General features: G+C 44.0%; 10 protein-coding genes across 10 annotated transcripts; 3 read left to right on the top strand and 7 right to left on the bottom strand.

Moving 5' to 3' along the window:
- Positions 1 to 124: 124 nt before the first annotated feature.
- BYT42DRAFT_587888 (uncharacterized protein) lies at positions 125 to 1694 on the bottom strand. The gene has a single exon (XM_051570214.1). It carries the CDS (start codon positions 1596 to 1598, stop codon positions 171 to 173), a length of 1428 nt encoding a protein of 475 aa, XP_051418911.1. The 5' UTR covers positions 1599 to 1694; the 3' UTR covers positions 125 to 170.
- Positions 1695 to 3885, top strand: BYT42DRAFT_587887 (uncharacterized protein). The gene is made up of 6 exons (XM_051570213.1): positions 1695 to 1933; positions 2040 to 2103; positions 2165 to 2249; positions 2321 to 2462; positions 2529 to 3538; positions 3622 to 3885. The coding sequence occupies exons 2-6, from the start codon at positions 2084 to 2086 to the stop codon at positions 3781 to 3783; spliced, it is 1419 nt and encodes a 472-aa protein (XP_051418910.1). The 5' UTR covers positions 1695 to 1933; positions 2040 to 2083; the 3' UTR covers positions 3784 to 3885.
- A 16-nt stretch (positions 3886 to 3901) lies between these two features.
- Positions 3902 to 4432, top strand: BYT42DRAFT_587875 (uncharacterized protein). The gene has a single exon (XM_051570212.1). The coding sequence runs from the start codon at positions 3965 to 3967 to the stop codon at positions 4226 to 4228; it is 264 nt and encodes an 87-aa protein (XP_051418909.1). The 5' UTR covers positions 3902 to 3964; the 3' UTR covers positions 4229 to 4432.
- Positions 4433 to 5013: 581 nt separating this feature from the next.
- BYT42DRAFT_587874 (uncharacterized protein) lies at positions 5014 to 5971 on the top strand. The gene has a single exon (XM_051570211.1). It carries the CDS (start codon positions 5117 to 5119, stop codon positions 5918 to 5920), a length of 804 nt encoding a protein of 267 aa, XP_051418908.1. The 5' UTR covers positions 5014 to 5116; the 3' UTR covers positions 5921 to 5971.
- Positions 5972 to 6258: 287 nt separating this feature from the next.
- Positions 6259 to 8309, bottom strand: BYT42DRAFT_505061 (asparagine synthase; the record flags this gene model as incomplete). Its single annotated transcript, XM_051565003.1, has 5 exons — positions 6259 to 7148; positions 7237 to 7735; positions 7805 to 7953; positions 8031 to 8119; positions 8230 to 8309. 5 exons carry the CDS (start codon positions 8307 to 8309, stop codon positions 6259 to 6261), a joined length of 1707 nt encoding a protein of 568 aa, XP_051418907.1.
- A 557-nt stretch (positions 8310 to 8866) lies between these two features.
- Positions 8867 to 10019, bottom strand: BYT42DRAFT_618290 (uncharacterized protein; the record flags this gene model as incomplete). Its single annotated transcript, XM_051572268.1, has 4 exons — positions 8867 to 9275; positions 9366 to 9535; positions 9601 to 9645; positions 9711 to 10019. The coding sequence occupies 4 exons, from the start codon at positions 10017 to 10019 to the stop codon at positions 8867 to 8869; spliced, it is 933 nt and encodes a 310-aa protein (XP_051418906.1).
- An 870-nt stretch (positions 10020 to 10889) lies between these two features.
- BYT42DRAFT_143145 (uncharacterized protein) lies at positions 10890 to 12581 on the bottom strand. Its single transcript, XM_051562251.1, has 2 exons — positions 12496 to 12581; positions 10890 to 12428 (listed from the first exon to the last, which is right to left on the bottom strand). Exons 1-2 carry the CDS (start codon positions 12500 to 12502, stop codon positions 11200 to 11202), a joined length of 1236 nt encoding a protein of 411 aa, XP_051418905.1. The 5' UTR covers positions 12503 to 12581; the 3' UTR covers positions 10890 to 11199.
- Positions 12582 to 12725: 144 nt separating this feature from the next.
- BYT42DRAFT_587859 (uncharacterized protein) lies at positions 12726 to 13624 on the bottom strand. The gene is made up of 3 exons (XM_051570210.1): positions 13355 to 13624; positions 13130 to 13260; positions 12726 to 13066 (listed from the first exon to the last, which is right to left on the bottom strand). Exons 1-3 carry the CDS (start codon positions 13497 to 13499, stop codon positions 12866 to 12868), a joined length of 477 nt encoding a protein of 158 aa, XP_051418904.1. The 5' UTR covers positions 13500 to 13624; the 3' UTR covers positions 12726 to 12865.
- A 133-nt stretch (positions 13625 to 13757) lies between these two features.
- Positions 13758 to 15652, bottom strand: BYT42DRAFT_587857 (acyl-CoA dehydrogenase/oxidase). The gene is made up of 5 exons (XM_051570209.1): positions 15486 to 15652; positions 15346 to 15411; positions 14599 to 15272; positions 14305 to 14536; positions 13758 to 14230 (listed from the first exon to the last, which is right to left on the bottom strand). Exons 1-5 carry the CDS (start codon positions 15567 to 15569, stop codon positions 13982 to 13984), a joined length of 1305 nt encoding a protein of 434 aa, XP_051418903.1. The 5' UTR covers positions 15570 to 15652; the 3' UTR covers positions 13758 to 13981.
- A 472-nt stretch (positions 15653 to 16124) lies between these two features.
- On the bottom strand, positions 16125 to 18005 carry BYT42DRAFT_587856 (uncharacterized protein). The gene is made up of 8 exons (XM_051570208.1): positions 17934 to 18005; positions 17813 to 17854; positions 17616 to 17748; positions 17530 to 17543; positions 17402 to 17458; positions 17144 to 17242; positions 16331 to 17067; positions 16125 to 16245 (listed from the first exon to the last, which is right to left on the bottom strand). Exons 1-8 carry the CDS (start codon positions 17992 to 17994, stop codon positions 16213 to 16215), a joined length of 1176 nt encoding a protein of 391 aa, XP_051418902.1. The 5' UTR covers positions 17995 to 18005; the 3' UTR covers positions 16125 to 16212.
- Positions 18006 to 18022: the final 17 nt, after the last annotated feature.

Below are 18022 nucleotides of genomic sequence, written 5' to 3'. Positions count from 1 at the left end.
GTCTTAGAAACCTGATTGGTTATGTCGATACAACAGACGGCAATCGTTTGATGGGGTGGTGGTGAACCAGCCAAAAAAAAAGTGAAAGAAAATGAGACCCATGTGTAAGAATATGCGTGTGTGTGTAATTTGTGTGTAGTTATGTATGTATAACCCATGCCGTAATTGCTTTATTCGGTTAAAACAAAAGCGTCGCATAAATGATCCACTTCTTTCGTATATCCCGTTAGCAGATCCATGACGCGTAAGCCTCCTACCCGTTGCAATCCAGGCGTTAAAGGGAAGAAATCTAGCTGTGTCTCTATGGATTGGTTGGCACCCACTTCGCCCAAATGTCGACTACTTAATCCGCTCAATAAAGCTGATCCCATTTTCGTTTTCACAGCTGATAAGACAAGTTTCATATTTTGATTCGAATGGTTGTGAACTCGTATGCCGAGCCTGAAAGGGGTTTCCAAGACAACCTTCACGGGGCCCGGCATGATCCAGAATGGTTGCACTTCAATCTCTTCCAGCATTGGAGCTTTACGTGTAAGTTGCGACGTCTGCAGTCGGCCAAGATCGCCCATCGCCGATCGCCACATGATATCCAGTTTACCCAGCGCATTGGTGGTTCGAGCAATGCGTTTATTACTTGATTCGCGAGGAATAAGCATATACAGATACTGACGTACATCTTGCGGGTGAATAAACTGGGTGTGAAAGACGGAAGTTTCGTTTTGATCACTGGATGGATCGCCGGAAGGCACTTTGAAGTTGAGATCTTGATGTGTAAAATGTTCGGATGATTCAAATTTCATGCGTTCAAGGTACATCGGCCCAGCAGAGACATTCTGCAGTTGAGCCTCGAGAAAAACTCGACCGTCCGCCATGTTATTCAGCTTTGTTTTTACGGCGAGAGGGTTCGATACTTGAAATTTGTAGAATTTGCGAAAATGCCTTTTTTTGCCATCAGCTGAAGTGTAATGCACCGATCCCACCAGAATATGAACCCCTAATTCCTTGATTTCATGCGATACAGTCACGTCATGGGTCGAATAAGGTTCGAGCGTGGTGCGCGGTACGGTCGTCGTGTCGGACAGCATGAATCGCTGTGAGGAAGTTTGTAGTTCGATTTTCACGCCTACTTGATGGACGGCTTGATCGCTTTCGTTACTGATGCTTATAAACGTATTAAACGTCTCTCCCAGGTATATATTTCCAAAATTCGAAGGCAGTTGGAGCATTTCACTCAGTCCGAAATCGCGAATTTGAATGTTCTCCGTGGCAAGAACAGGATGAGAAGCTGCAAGATCAGAGATGTTCAGCGATTCAAGCCCTTCCACCAACGAGTTGGGTTTCTCGGCCGCCTCGTAATAAATGGGGCTATTGGTGGCTAGCAATGGACGCGACAGTCGCATTACTTTCAAGGACAGGACATGCGGTGCTTGACCGTCGTCGTCGCCCTGTTGTTGTTGTGATATTGCTTGTCTCTGGGGTAACGGTAGCTGTTGCTGTTGTTGGAGTGGATGGGATGGAACGTTCGACTGTCGCTGCTGTTGCGGTGAGTAGGGTCTGGATACAGTATCGGACCGAGGAGATGAAGTGGATGTGGCCATTGAAAAGCAGAACTGTTATACCAGAGTAAACGAAAAACGAAATAGAGGTCAACGATGAGGATGGCTGAAAAAGGGTTGTACAACGTCACGAAGACCCGCCCTCAGTTTTCTCAACATCGTTCGTAATTTTTTAAATATTTTTGTGCTTTTTTTTTTCTCCTACAGCTTACAGTTCTTTTTCAGTTTACGCTTTCCTTACACTAATGACTAATTCCACGATTACCTCTGCTTACAGCAAACGTTATATAAACCAAAGGTACAACAAGGCACTGCATCTGGTTCAGCATCTTCCGGCGTCATCTGCTTTTCAGCCTACCAAAGAGCAAAAGCTGGAGGTGAATATTCTTTGGATACTGGGATGAAAAAAATTCGGTAGCCGATAAACCGTTTGTTAAGCAAATTCTTTATTCATATTAAAGTTGTATGCCTTTTATAAACAAGTATCCCATGGAGATATCACTACACAACGACCCGGACTATTCGATATGGTTGGACGAGCCAAATGGTATAATGTCCAATTGCTTTGCAATCCTCTTGGGAACAGTAGGTTGACGAGACTATCGTAGGGACGCCTGGAAAAAGTTGGAAGGCATGACTACGCTAGAAGCGAAGCATCGTTACGTGGAGACTTTACTTAGAGCAGCTACAGAGGTATGCTTACCAGAAAAAAAAACATATCTGCTGGAATTCGCATTCATTCATGCACGCGAAATCCATATTAGGCATACAAGAGAAACGTCGGTAAAGCTCAAGCCCAGCAAATTATACAGGTGTTTGCGATAATGCGACCATCGGGTGATGATGATGATAGCGACGATGATGAGGACGCTAATAGTACCGATGCCGGCAGCGTCCAAGATGAAGGTACGAAATCCCATGGAGATGATCCGGCATGTTAGTGGATAAAAGCTAGTTGCTCAAAGTTGGCAGAATCGAGTATCGGTTCAGCAGATGCGGAAGAACAAGCGTATTTGCGAGATATTCAGCAAAGTGCAGGACGATTGACGCCTGCATCACTGAACAAAGATGAGGCATACGGATCACTTGACAGCCATCCTCCACCTCGTCCTCCTTCCCGATCAATGCGGTCACTAGCCTCTCCTCGTTCCGCAACACCGCGATCACCGTCGATACGAGCCAAACGACAATCATGGCACGAAGGGCAACCTACCTTACGGGCTGCCTCCGTTATATCAGCCCAATCTGGCCGAACATCACTTGTCACTGCGGAGTCTTCTCTTTCCGCCGCACGACGACCCTCACGATCTTTAGCTGTCAGTCCACGTCCTCCTTCAGCAGCATCTCATGATAAACGTTTGCACATGATTTCCCAGCGCCTGGGGCGTGTGCTACCACGTGAATCTTTATTCGACGAAAATTTTGACGATACAGTCAATCCCTGGGCACAGTATCCCACACAATCCAATAAAGACGACGCCGCCTCCACAGCATCAGCGCGTCCGTCCTCTGCAGCGAGTGGTATGGCGACGAGGACGACCTCTCCACCAGCTCAGTTGACCAGCTCTGTTTTCCAATCTCCTATCCATGGATCGAGTACGTCTTCTTCGGTTACTGCAACAGCATCCAATGTGGCGGCGATGAATGCAGGTGGACTACGCTCACTATCTTCAGGCACGGACTTGCGACCTCCTCCACAACGGTTTATGGAGAATCGATCCTTAGCAGATCCTCAATATACATCGGTGGTCGCCCTTGGGCCTGCAACGAAACGCGCACTGGAAAGCTTACAATCGGAAGTCATTGCACTCAATGATCGCATCGACGAGTTACGACAAGAATTGATCAATCGTGATCATCGAAAGATGATGCGAGCAACATCCAATCACTTTACTTCTACCACTGACGACAGCGGATCTGAAGACGAAGAAGACGAAGAAGAAGAAGCTAAAGTGTGGGATAGCTGGCGTTGGGTGATCAAGGTATTTATTTCACAGCAAAAACATCTGGCAAAAGCGAAAAACTAAGAAAATTCGAAAATTATTAATGCTTTTTGTTCATCCAGGCAGCCGGCAAACATGCCGCTGTGAATTTCTTCACTGCTTTACTCTTATTCTTTATTCTGTACAAAAGACAAAGCCCTATTGCTTATACCATTCTAGCCCAGTTATCGCGAGTTTGGCGTAGATTTAAGCTCTCTATATTGTTTACAAAAGTGGTCGTATAAAGAAAATAGAACAAATCGAGAAATGTCATGTGTCTGTGCGATTATCATTGTTTTTTTTTTCTCCTATAAAAACTGGCTTGAAATAATATCTCAGAGGGTTTTTTTCTTTCTTGAACGGAGAAATTTGAAGTTAAGATACCCGTCGTATATAAGAAAGCCCAACGGTGATTATTTTTCTCATATGCCATACACACCTACTACGAGTCGAACGCAGCATAAATTGATGTTGCAGCGGCAATCGTTTCTAGCTGACGACAAAAACTACATCAATCATCCGGCCAATATGAGGAAACTAACTCAGGAAATGCATCGGATAAGCAGAGAATACCAGTTCCTTCGGCAATTTGAGAATCCATGGATGGCATCCCTGAAACGCGTCATGGCCTCTCGCCCACAGCAACTACCACCAGGGCAACATAACCATACCGAAATGAATAGCCACTAAACTACGGAGACATCCATCGTTACGGAACACCTTTTGATTAGAAATCGTTATCGCAAATATAAAAAGAGACAAATATGAGAGAGGCCAGTCCCAAGATACAAGCCTTCGTGTATCAGAGCAATCTGGGCCTTTTTTCTTTTGTGCATGGGCCAATACTATTTAATCGTCGTAAAACAACAAAAAAGGAGAAAAGATGAAGCCAGGTAAAAAAAAAAAAAAAAAAAAAAAGAGTAACTAGACAAAGAACAAAGTAAAAATGAGCAAGCTTTCTTATGTCTTTCGGTGTATGTGTCCATGTGGTTTTGTCGTGGTTAATCAGCCATGGTACTGCTTATTTACATTATAAGAAGGAAGGCAGAAAGCGCAGTAATTCGCTGAACTTTTTATACTGAAGACTGTAATCACTACTACAGTTTACACAAGTCGATCGTGTCACCGCCGATATCTTCCAAGGTATATCATTTTCCAAAATGCGACTATTCTGATGGTTTCGACTCAGCCGTTGTCGTCAAGCAAACGGACAAGATCACTGTGCGTACCTGAGTATTTCACTTGAAATGATACGATAGCAATATGAGGACAAGGCTTCCCAACCAATGTGCCTGAGTGCTGCCATCAGAATTTTTGAGAGCTGATGACGTATTGGTCCATCAAATTGGGCGTGTTCGTGTCGCCCAAAACCTTGATGAATATGATGTGATTGGTCAATAAGATACCCAGGATTAAATCCCGTTTTTATCGCTGTTGATAAAATGCGACCAACGCACCAGATAACTTTGGGTCGCTTTTCTTTTTTTTTTTCTTTCAAGTTCGTCTCCGTCTCTCGTTCTTTCTCTGATTTTCTGTATTGTTCTCGTATCACAAAAAAAAAAAAAACCAAAAACAAAAATGGCGGCACAAAAGAAGGAAACGCTGCTACAGAAGCGATTGCAAAGAAAATGCTTAGGATGCCATTCATATTATATACCAAACGATAAGGTGGAGATTAACCCGTGGTGTGACGATTGCCGAGCAACGGCCGGTCATAATAAGCGTCCCTTGAATTCCATGCTTTCATCCCCCATTTGCGCCAACTGTCATGCCACCGCCACACCGTTGTGGCGAAGAGACGCCCAGGGCCAGACAATTTGTAATGCTTGTGGCCTGTACTATAAACTGCATCTTGTTCATCGTCCTCCTAGCATGAAACGCAGCGAGATCAAACGTAGGAAGCGTTGTTCTATGGATAAAAATCACAAGAGAAAACTATCTGAATCGGCGGTTCCTTCCTCATCATCTGCTATTTCAACTACTTCTTCTGTCTGCTCTTCGTCTTCATTATCATCATGCTCATCCTCTTCCTGCGGCTCTTCTGCATCTTCATCTGTATCAATGACATCATTATCTCCGTCTTTGTCGCCTTTTCCCGCTTGTTGTTGCAATCATACTTTAGAATACCGTCAAAGTTTGCAGCATGAGGTGACGCGTCTATCGGCTCTGTTATCGAGCACCGCTTCCATGTTATCCAACGTTGATAAAGCACTAAGCAACCCTGTGCCAGAGGATCAGGAATGTCACCATTGCTCCATCGACCGTCAAATAGCTGAATCACTGTTATCTCTTGCTCAATCGCCTCCGCCAATGTCACCCGCCGCATCGGTGTTCCATCGTCTTCCACCTGTATCAACGCTATCTATGTGTTATGACAAATAAACTTCCCCCACAAAACGTAAAAAAAATAAAGCATGCAACTGCTATTTGTGTCAATTTTTTTTCTTTCTATTTTGAAGTGACCCCCCTTGAAAATTGGTCTTTTTGTATTACATTGGGGCTGTCCAAATATTTTCTAGGCAAGGAAATGGAAAAGTACAAAAGGAGAAGGATGATCGATTTTTTGTAGATATAAAATAATGGTTTCTATGATACAGAGTTTATTTTACTTTTTGGGATGCTTTTGGAATAAACAGTAAAGCGTAGGATGATTAACATTTTTTGATTTCAATTTGGGGATGGGATGGGTTGTTGTTTTCTTCTGTCTATGAGTTGTGTATCTATTGACCATCATAAGCAGCTTCGTGAACCTTTTGAGCACGACCAGAAGGATCTTCAGGGCAGCCCCAATCGGCTCTGGGAACCCATCGGACAACGCTGGCTGTGCAAGCTTCCTGAGGGAACCACTTCTCGAACATGACACGGTACATGAATGCTTCTTTTGTGGTGGGTGCGTCCTTGGTATATCTCTGGGATGCGGTAGCGAATTCTTCATCAGTGACCTTTTGTAAGCTGATTTCCTTCAATGTATCAATCCAGCTGTAACCAACACCGTCTGAGAACTGTTCCTTCTGGCGCCACAGGATGCTGTCGGGCAAGTAGGGCTTGGCACTGGGATCATCGGAGGTGTCGAATGCCTTGCGCAAGATATATTTCTCTGCTCGGCCTTTGCTGCGGTCGTGCATCTTCTCTGCGGGATCAATGTTCATGGCAACTTCCAAGAATTGCTTATCCAAGAACGGCACACGAGCTTCCAAACCCCAAGCCATGGTGGACTTGTTAGCACGCAAACAATCGGAGGTATGCAAGTTCTTGACACGAGTGACGGTTTCGGCGTGCATGGCTTCACGATCAGGAGCGGCGTTGAAGTAAAGGTAACCACCAAACACTTCGTCGGCACCTTCACCAGACAACACCATCTTCACACCCATTGCCTTGATCTTACGTGACAAAAGATACATGGGAGTAGAAGCGCGAATGGTGGTAACATCGTAAGTTTCAAGGTGGTAAATGACATCGTTGACGGCGTCCAAGGCTTCTTGAATGGTAAAAGTGTATTCATGATGGATGGTGTTCAAGTGCTTGGCCACTTCGCGGGCGGCAATCAAATCGGGGGATCCCGGAAGACCAATAGAAAACGAGTGAAGACGAGGCCACAAAGTAGGACCGCCTAGAATAAACGAGAAACCACAAGAGTCAGATATTTTTTTCTTTGAGCGGTGATTGAATAATTATCATCCAATCAGAAAATGACTTACTCGAATCATATCTATCATCGTCGCTTTCAGGAGATGTGGCACCAGAAGCGATCTTATCGGTTTCTCTTGCAGCAATAGCGGCAATCAAGCTGGAATCCAAACCACCGGACAACAAAACACCATAAGGAACTTCAGCCATCAATCGCTTGCGCACAGCCTTTTCGAGTGATTCTCTGATAAGCTTGAGGTTGGCAGGGGCAGAAGGCACACGGGTTTCTTCCCACCAAGAAGGGTTGAACCAACGGGTGGTTTCACCGGTCTCGGAGTCGTAGACGTGACCAGGAGGGAAAGCCAAGATTTTATCGCACTCCTCATTCAAAGCCTTCAATTCGGAAGCAAAGTACACGGTACCAGGCATCTTGGAATCCCAACCATAGTACAAAGTGGTGATACCGATAGGATCACGGGCAGCAATGATACGGTTGCGCTTTTGATCCAAAAGGACAAAGGAGAACATACCATCCAAGTGCTGAACAAGTTCGGTATCCATTTCATTGTACTATAAAGTGCAAAAACAAATTAGCTAAAATCCTTTCCTGCCCATTCTGTCTTTTTCATTGAGACTTACCAAATGCATGATGACTTCACAGTCAGAGTGGGTCTTGAAGACAGGGGTTGTCTTCAAGTTGCGTGCAAGCTGCTTGTGGTTATAGATTTCACCGTTGACACAGAGAACCAAGTTCTCATCATCGCTGACAAGAGGCTGGGCACCAGAATCTTTTTTTTTTTTCGAAAAAAAAAATGGTTACGATGTATGTCTCACACAAAATACGCAACGTTCCCTAATCACTTACCGACACCAACGATAGCAAGACGTTCGTGAGCAAGAATAGTGTTCTTGCCAACGAAGCAACCAGACCAATCGGGACCACGGTGTCTGATCCTGTAACAGAAAAATCAGGTTAATGCTTATTCTTCAGAGCAGCCACGATGTTCCTTGTGGGTTTTTCTCTGTGGTTGTGGGTGATCACTATTGGAAAACGAAGAACTTACTTCTTGGAAAGGTACAGAGCACGTTGGCGGAAGTCTTCAACGTTGCCTTGGTAGTTGTAGCATGCAAAAATACCACACATTTTGTAGAATTGGGAATCCGGAAAAAAAAGAGGATAAGGAAGAAAAAAGAGAGATGACAGGTTTGGAGACACCAATCCCTTGGGATTATATAGATTCCTGATTTCTTTTTTTTTTTTTTTTTTTGGCTCCTGTCTTTGACGGCGGAGCGTGAATCGTTGATTTAAGTTACCGATCCATGATTCGTATTCCCGGTTTTCTTTTGAAACTAGTGAAATAAGGTTGAATAAAATCTGATTTATAATGAAATGATAGGATGACAAAGGTGCTCATGCTGTTTATTCTATAATAAATTATATGATTTTGATAAAAATGAAAGGGGAAGGTAAAAATGAGATTCGGCAGGAAAAGGATGAAAAATTGGCTCGCAATAGTGACTCATCTACGACCGTCCATATATGGTAAGACAGGGTTGTCGTGCGGCATACGACTTCCGATTCAAGTTTCTTTTCCACGTCTTTTACTGGTCTGGCTGTGCTGACATTGGAATCATGCTGCTAGAGGGGTGGGTGCACATCGTTTTTTTTTTTTTTTTTTTTTATAACGAATAAACTTTGTTTTAGCCCACGATACCCGCTAAAATGTCCAAATTGTCCGGTTCGTCTTCCACATCGGGTTGGTTACGGTTCCCCCGCCACTGATTGGCACGTTGATGATGATCCATTATCCGCCACAGCAAACGCCGACAATGGTTTCGATACTGCTGTGCTTGAGTGGTCTTGTATCGTCGAAGCCATTTATACAGCTTGGTGCTTGCAAATAGTACGGACGGTGTAACAGGACATTGGAAGCGATGACAGAGTTCAGGTACCTGATATCGCATGATGGCCTCGCGTTCCTTTTTCACCTGCTGAGAACTAAATTTCACGTCATTGATCGCCAAGATGAACCGTGGCCAGCAAGAGAAACCCGTATCAAATTCGCCCAGGAGTTCCGTGACGTGATCCAATAACGGTTCGAAATCGTCCCTGAAAGAAAGAGAGAAAAAAAAAAACCGATGGACATGAGATCTTCATCGATAGACTCTGTGTCACCCTTTTACTGAAATAGCAGCTTACATGGAAGGTAGCAACAATAAAAAAGTGGTGATGCCTCCGCGTTGCACTAAACTGTCTAGGTGATTTTCATTTTTATGCAAATTTTCCTTGGTTGCGTCCGGAAGTTGAGCCAAGGTAACCAAGGCGCTTTGACCGTCAACGGTCCATGAAATTGTACGTTCCTCAGTATTCTATGAAACAGAAGGGATCAGCATAAAAAGTATCGAAAAGGTGACTTGAAAACTGACTTGCGTACATGATCAATGCCAAATAACAAGTCTAGTGAATCCCTTTTTGAATCCTACAAATATATTTTTTTCAGTTAAAATAATAGGCAATTTGTTTGATTGTTCACAATTTGCGTACCGTTGCCAGGGTTGCCACCACAAAATGAAGGGTTTGCTTACCACTCGTGCATGCGACTGCGGACGACATGTACGCTTCTGGATCCACGTACTCAAAGTTTGATTGTACTCGTCGTTTCAGGCCGCTGGATCCCGAACGGTGTATCGTATCCTGGGGTTCCCGGTGGTAATAATCGTTGAGTTGAACAGATCGACGACTCAACGACGATCGGTGTTCGCTCAAGGACGAATCACTTAGTGAAGGAATGGAGTACGTGGAAGAACTGGTGGAGTGTCGTGACAATGAGGAACACGACGAAGTGGTGGACATTATAGAGTTTTGCCGGGATGTCATAGGAGTGCGATAAATGCTGTAAGCATCCGTCTCTTCTTTGCTTTCCTGAATATGGGGATTTCACATTAATGGTATGGTTGAGGGACTAAGAAAAAAAAACGTTGGATAGCAATTTACATTATTATTATTAAAAGCGAAAGTTTCAGGATCGCCAAAGACGCCTGGATAGGCTGTTTTCCAGTTATTGCTCGAGTTTCGATACATGCATGGAACGAGCGAGGACAAGAAGGGCTGTGAAAAGAATGAAAAAAAAAGAAGGCTCCTACTGTGTATTAGGCTCACGCTCAGTTTTTTTTTCCCATGTGACATGTTGCGATGTATGGCCATTTAGCATCATTGTGATACCCTTGTGTCAGGTGAATCGCGTAAAAAGTCCTTACACCTTCTAAACTGCAGCCAGAAATTCGGATTCGAAATGAAAATGCAAAAGCATATTTAATAATGTTTAAGCCGATGTATGGAGCGTGTGTTACTAGCTGTTCTATTTTCATCTTCATTTTGTGCTTCATATGCAAAAAAAAGTTACAGATTTATCAATTTTCCGGCGGGTGGCTAAAAGTCAACGTTATCAGTTATCATACCAGCCAAGGACATACAATCATGTTACAAGGCAAAAGTCAACATTTTATGACTGACCAAAGGTATTTAACATTGAACCACGATAATAAAGGCAAACCACCTAGTTTGCTGATGAGGCGGAGCCGATGAAATGAATTTGGGGACACAAAACTATGGCGCTCCGATAAAGTAGTAAAAAGCTTCAGCTCATCCTCAGCCTTATCGGACTACATTAGCTATTAGCATCCAAAAAAGAAAACTGCCAGACTATCAATTCATGCCGGCCCATGTCCGTCTATGCATAACTGCATCGCGTTTTTTCCTTGCTATACAGACGAAAAGTTCCCTGTCTATGCATTACCGTCTGATCCACAAGCGGATATGATCCACACAAGTCCCCGTTGATAGGCAAAACTGATTCCTTTTTGGAGAATGCTTTTCACAGAATTGGTGACACGGAAAATCGGCGGGGGGGGGAAGAGAGAGATTATACGAGTTTTTATAAGATGGCAAATAAATGACGGAATACAAAAGAACAAGAGCAACGTATAAAAAAAACCATGTATCCCTTGAAAAAAAATATCAAGTGGTCAACAGTTTACGGATTGGCTGAGCACAGGACTCGTCCTTTTTCAAGGGCTCGAATTTGCGAACCGTAGACGACAAAGGGCGGGCATATGCAGAACTGAACAATCCCGGAATTTCGGTTGTCTTGGTCAATCATCAACTCTGGATTGAATGGCTGAACGCGTTCACGAGTGTCTGCTGCCGCAATATCGACTTCTTGTCCCTTCATTGCGAATCCTAAAGCCATGGAATGTTCTACAAGCATTTGAACTTTGGCGCCATATTGTTTTCGTACATCTGTTTCGGCCTTATCGTACTGGTAAATGGAAGGGTACGCTTTGATGAGTCCTCCGTAGAGGAATTTCCAGTTGTTCTGCACTGCCTGGTATAAAGATTGATGCACGTCGTTTCCACGGATATTTTTCGCCACGACCACCAGGGCAATTTCCTGTCGTAACCGAATACTGAAAGCAGGATCGTGTTTTTCAAAAAAGTACTGGAGTTGGTTATACTCGTCGGCGACCTGCAAACCTGGAAACACATTGAGGTTCATATTTTGCACTAGTACGTCCATGATAAATTTCTCGGTCAGCATGCGTATACGTGGAAGGGGTAAAGGAGACCCCATTTCTTGGATGGGATCTTGTAGGTTCAACCAAAAGGTTTGAAGTGCTTGGGTGGCGACGACGGGATCCAACCGGTCCATGAGCTCATCGGCCAAATTGGCGATTTGCTGTTTCAGCTGTCGAAGCTTATCTGCAATAGAGTCGAGATCATCGTTGGTGGCACGCATCGACCGTAAGTGGTCGTTGTAATTTTTCTCCAGTTGAATTCTCGCTTGCTCTCGTTGTTGCATTTTTTCTTTGGTTTTTTGTAATCGATCTTCAAGCGCTTTGCTTTCGGCCTTGTATTGTTGCCGTTCTATCTCCAGACCTTCCAAATGACGCCGTTGTAGAGCCAGCTGCGCCTTTAACTTGGTCACTGCAGGATGCACTTGTGGTTTAACGGGCTGACTGACAGGCTGACTCGCGGGTTGACTGGTGGGTTGGGTGGCTAATTGAGTCGTGATTGGTTGACTCACGGGTGCGGCCTCAGAATGAGTACTGCTTTTGGAAGTGGTACGTTCGATGGGAGTAGTGGGTATGGGAGATGATGCCAAAGATGGAGCATTGTGAACTGGTGACTCATCTTTATTCGCAGTTGCAGGTACTTCGGGAGCAGGGCTGCTGGCAGAGTCAGCAGCAGTAGGATTTTCAAGAGCTACAGAGAAGAAAAATGGTTGTTTATAGACTGCGTAATGACTCATTGCTTGCAGTAGCATTCTTACTTGTCATGAGAAATGGAGGTGAAAAGCAAAGTCTCCCAATCTGTAATAAAGAAAAAAAGGAAGCCAAGAAAAAAAAAAGTTCTGCGTCTGAAATGAGATGGTATGTCGTGGCTTACAGGTCCGCGCTTTTTTGTGTTGCATTACGGTTGCACACAGGCACCCAATAACTCTCGGTCTTTTTTGTGTGCAGATCGTCATGAAACGGAAGATCCCTTTTTTTTTTTTTTTTTTTTTAATTTGTCTTTACACTTTATCAATCACATCAACAAAATCTTCCTCGCTTCACTCGCATCACGGGAAGTAAACATATGTTTTGTTTAAGGGTATACTACTTTTTTCTCTTTTTTCTTTTTCAGAAACCGCATTCTCGTTAGTTGTTCTTTTGAGACAACGGTCCATTTTGCGCGTCAGTTAGTGCTGGGGTAGGTACGCTGATCTCCTGAGTATTATTCTCGCCGCACGAGTTTTGCCTTGCACGATCAAATAGAAATTTACGCAATAAACGAGCATTTTTGCTGTGAGCCCGATACAGCATATCCAGAAAAATGCCAAGAATAGGAATTAAACCAAGCTAAATCCCGTCATTGCGTCAACATTCCAATGCCCCATGTTGAATTTATTGCAAATGACTTACCAGAAAGTCAACGGTAATGTGATACAACATACGCTTGCGAAGTACTCGAGGAAGGTCGGCTTCACAAGCTAGGTTGAAAAGCGATAACGCAAAGAACAAAGAAATCACTTTGCCAACAATAGGGATGAATTCTGCGTATCATCCCAGCAAGTGTAAAAATAGAATCATCTTAGAATAGTGGTGGATCGGCGACTATCATACCATCAAAAGCGGGAATTTGCTTACCGAGCAAAACATCGTAACCGATCCAGCAACAACATATTTTGAACATTTCGTCAAACTTCTTCACTTTGCGTTCATATTTCTCGAGAATTCGCGCATCCCGCTCTGGAAGCTGCACTTGAACTTTTACTGTACGTCGTCTCCACATGAAAATAAGCAAAGAAAAAGGGAAAAAGATCGCCTGGATTAGAGTTTGTAAAAAGAAAGAATAAAGAATCCAAAAAAAAAAAATCAAAAAAACCACTACTTAAAATGGCAAAGAGCGAAAAAGAGGGAACTTTGTCATAATGCTTGACTTTTCGCGCGTCGGACTTTTTCATTGGCTCCTGTTCGGAGATAACATTCTAACAAAATCACACAATGCGCTCATCATTATCAAAACCTTTCTTTCATGGAAAAAGTTGGGCAACCCTCCTTCCTTGACCAGGCAAGGAATCATATCACTTTGCTCTTCTTTCGTTATTCAAGAGATGTAAGCATAGTTTGGAGATAAGGTAAATTGGTATAAGACCAATCGTTTGACGTTAAAAAAATATCGGTCGCTGTGGATCCGCGTCACAGCCAAGAAGCGTGTTCCATATAAAAAATAATTGTGATTGAAACTGTATAATACAAGGAAGAAAGGATATTTTAAAGTTTAGAAGCGAGTCTATTGCTCTTATCCTTTTGAGCGCTCAGTTTGGCAGTGATCTCGGCCGCACGACGGAGTTCAGTCTTGCCCAGTTGGTTGCGGTGGACCTCATCAGGACCATCGGCGTAACGAAGTGTACGAGCAGAAGCATAAAAATGAGCTAAAGGTGTATCTTGCGAAATACCAGCAGCGCCATGAGCTTGCATGGATTTGTCAAGGACACTCAACAACATATTAGGTGCCACGATCTATTCGTTTTATACAGTTTTCGTTACTTATAAATTCGTTCACTGGCGCTCAATCAAATCAACTCGCTTCTTACCTTGGCCATACCGATTTCCTTCATGGCACCTTTTGCTTTGGCTTCGTCAATTTTCTTGGCAGCGTTCAAAACCAAGAAACGAGCTTGGTCGATTTGGATACGCGAGTCGGCAATGTCAGCCACAATCGTGCCATGATCAGCAAGGATCTTGCCAAAAGTACGACGGGAAGGATCGGTGACACGATGAATCATCAATTCAAGAGCACGTTCGGCCATACCGATACAGCGCATGCTACATAAAAAACCATCAGATACCAATAAATTTGCATTCGCCGCACCGTTTCAAAATTTTACCAGTGATGAATACGACCAGGACCGAGACGGCCTTGAATCACCTCGAAACCTCTACCTTCACCAAGAATGATATTTTCAACAGGCACCCGGACATTCTTGAAAACCATTTCGCAATGACCTTCAGGGGCGTCATCGAACCCAAACACTTGCATAGGTCGAACAACAGTAATACCAGGAGTATCTGCAGGCACGACCACAATACTTTGTTGGCGATGCTTGTTCTTATTGTCGGGATCGGTCTTTCCCATCACAAGATAAACAGCACAACGAGGGTCTCCGGCACCGGAAATCCACCACTTCAAGCCGTTAATCACGTATTCATTGCCTTCGCGACGAATACTGGTTTCAATGTTGGTGGCGTCGGAAGATGCAACACGAGGTTCAGTCATGGCAAAAGCGGAACGGATCTTTCCTTCAAGTAAGGGAACCAGCCATTTTTCCTTTTGAGCAGGTGTACCGTATTTTGCAAACACTTCCATGTTGCCAGTGTCCGGAGCAGAACAGTTCATCGCTTCAGGAGCGAGCTTAGGGGAACGACCGGTTACCTCGGCAATCAAAGAATATTCCAAATTGGTGAGACCAGCTCCTTCGGGATAATCTTGACCCAAGAACAAATTCCACAGGCCCAATTTTCTGGCCTTGGCCTTCAACTCTTCAATCACAGGCGGAACAATCTAATATTATTCGCAGACACATATAAGTTTTTCAGCAGCTCATATCAAATATGCTGTGTTGCCATAGGCTCACCTTCCAGCGCTGATCGCCTTGACCCATTTGTAAAGCGAAAGTCTTTTCAGCAGGAATACATTCATTCTATATACCAAGAATAAAAAAAGCGATGAGGAACATGCATAGTGACATGGTCACAATGGAGAAATGGGCATCACCTCGACGAAATCGACGGCTTTCGCGTACAAGTCTTGAAACTTTGGGGATAGTTTGGTAATATCAACAATAGAATTGGTAGCCATTTGATAAAACAAATACAGCTAAAATGAAATAAACCGCAAAATGTGAAAAAAAAGCGTTACTGAATAGCATTTTTGTACTTGACCCTCCTTTTGAAAAGGCGGTCTCATTAGAGTATTCCTGCTGACTATTCGAATTGCGGCGGAGTTTCCTTTTCAAGTAATTTCTGTCACTCGTTCATTTCAGCCAACCGTTCGTGAGAAACGTACGATCAAAAAAAAAGGTATTTTGCTGTAAAAGCTCGCATGTTTATGCCAATGCGATATGATCTTACTAAGTCAAATACTTTAAAAAAAATCTTCGGGACGTCAAAGAATTATAATACGCCCTATGAACTGGACGCCCAAATAATGTCGGCTCCTCCGTGGATTCAGCGAGGTCGGCTGCTATGGTACGGCGGCAGCTGGCACTGCAAACGCATCCGTAGTTTATCGGTCGATCCGTTCACAAAACAAAGCGCAGGTCACGGAAATTCAATACCTACACTGATTGTCTTGTAAAATCATGTAATCAGATTTAAAATCACTCAATCGAAAACGATGATACTAACAAAGATGACAACTCGGAGGCAAAATTTTAATAAGGGTGAGGATTACATTGATATTAACTAGTGATTTTGTCTACGTGATTAGGGAGAACCCCGCTTTATTGCAGTAACTGGACATAGTTGGCAGGGAACTAAAACGTGACATGAGAAGAAGGGGATGATGTGAGATTCGTGAACCCAATTTTTTGCTTTCTATTTTTGTTGAACCACACTTACCATGCCCTGCCGATGTCCTAATTTTCCAGTCCACCAATCATCGGTGCTGTCACTTTTCTGAACAATGGTAATAATATCACCTTCTTGGAAACTGAGATCGCCGTCCTGTTCTCCCGTAAACGCATAGAGAGCACGAGCGGTCGGCTCCATTTGAGGTTTGCGACTCGGTGGCGGTGGCGGAGGAGCCCGTTTCACGTCTCCGGCATAAGGGGCAGGAGGTTGAGGTGGTTGACCGTAATTGTGATAACCGCCTGCATTCGTGGACGGAGCTGCGTTGTAAGCAGGTGGCGACGGTTGACCCGTATAAGAACCCATCGCTGGAGACGGTGCACCGTAATACGGATTTTGTTGCTGTTGTCTGGGTGCTGGCGGTCGACTGAGTGTGCCAGGGGCGGAGATGTGTGAGCTTTTATATGTCGGCGATCGGCTGCTTTCACTGCTACTACGGGCATACATGGCGCCCGTGGATCCCAAGTTATGAAATCGTGCATTCAATGCCCGGTACAGCGCGTCGGCTTCCGGTGGTGGAGCTACTGTGCCATTCAACAGTTCCTTCGCCGTGACCCGTCTACCGTAGAATTTTTCATTGGCATCCCCTCGTGTGACGACCACGGAACCTTCCAGTGACACACCGGCAAATAATCCTCGTGTTTTACTGTAAGAATAAATCGCAGCGATATGCTTCAAGCTCGCAGAACCTGATGCTTCCGCATTACGACCAATGGGACCCGCAGCGACTAAAAAGTGGATAAACTCATTAGCGGACCTTGCACTAATCCATAAAATATAATCGCCCATCATGATGATCTTTACCAGAAACGTTTCCACCAAGAGTAACATTGCCAAATTGACTAAACGTTTTTACTGCTTGCTTTGTATTCAACACCAGAACAAAATCCGTCAATTCGGCACCTATCCAAGTCGTTATCAGTACATGTCGCCTTTTTTTTCTTCATCATCATCACCAAAATGGGATTGTGCGTGTTATTCACCGATAATATTGCTGTTGTCCTTTTCGCCGCGCGATTTCCGGGCAATGCAACGGGCAATGCACTAGTACCATCCACTTACCAATTTGTCCACCTGCACCAATGCCTCCAGTACCAATAGCAGAAGGAGCTGACCAGCCTAAAAATCAAATCCACCATGATTAATTGCTCTGCGGAATCACAATACCAAACGATAAGCGCGATAATTACTTCCATCCGGTAATCTATCATTTTCACGGGAATTATTTCAGTATGGCAAATTCAGAACTACAGATTCAAGCATCGCGTTTTCTTACCTTGCTACGACCAAACCACCGCCTGCACGTCCTGAAAAGAGAAAACCGGCCTTCAGAACAGTGTATATAGCCAAACCTTGGGCATTGGCAAGAATATTGGGCGGGATCACTTTGTCAAGTCCCTGTCCAGGATCTAATAAGCAGGTTTTTAATCGTCCGTTCCACTTTTCTAAGCTGCCGTTATTCGCCATTCATACCAACAAAACTGTTCAGGATTTTAGCGGCCTTTTTGCATTCGCCTAAAAGCACGATTGAGTTTAGTTTGTGAAATGCTCTGAAAGAAGGTTGGGCCATGAGATCCGACGTGGTTCCGCTTACCTGCTAAGCTTGTAGGAATAGGTGAGTTGATACCGGAAGTGAGACTATTGAGTTTCTTCATGATGTTTAAACAGAGGGGAAGGCAGTTT

The sequence above is a fragment of the Radiomyces spectabilis genome (genome assembly GCF_025331425.1).
Source record: "Radiomyces spectabilis strain NRRL 2753 chromosome Unknown BYT42scaffold_16, whole genome shotgun sequence".
NCBI classification, from domain to species: Eukaryota; Fungi; Mucoromycota; class Mucoromycetes; order Mucorales; family Radiomycetaceae; genus Radiomyces; species Radiomyces spectabilis.
This window is presented reverse-complemented; position numbering and strand designations above follow the sequence as displayed.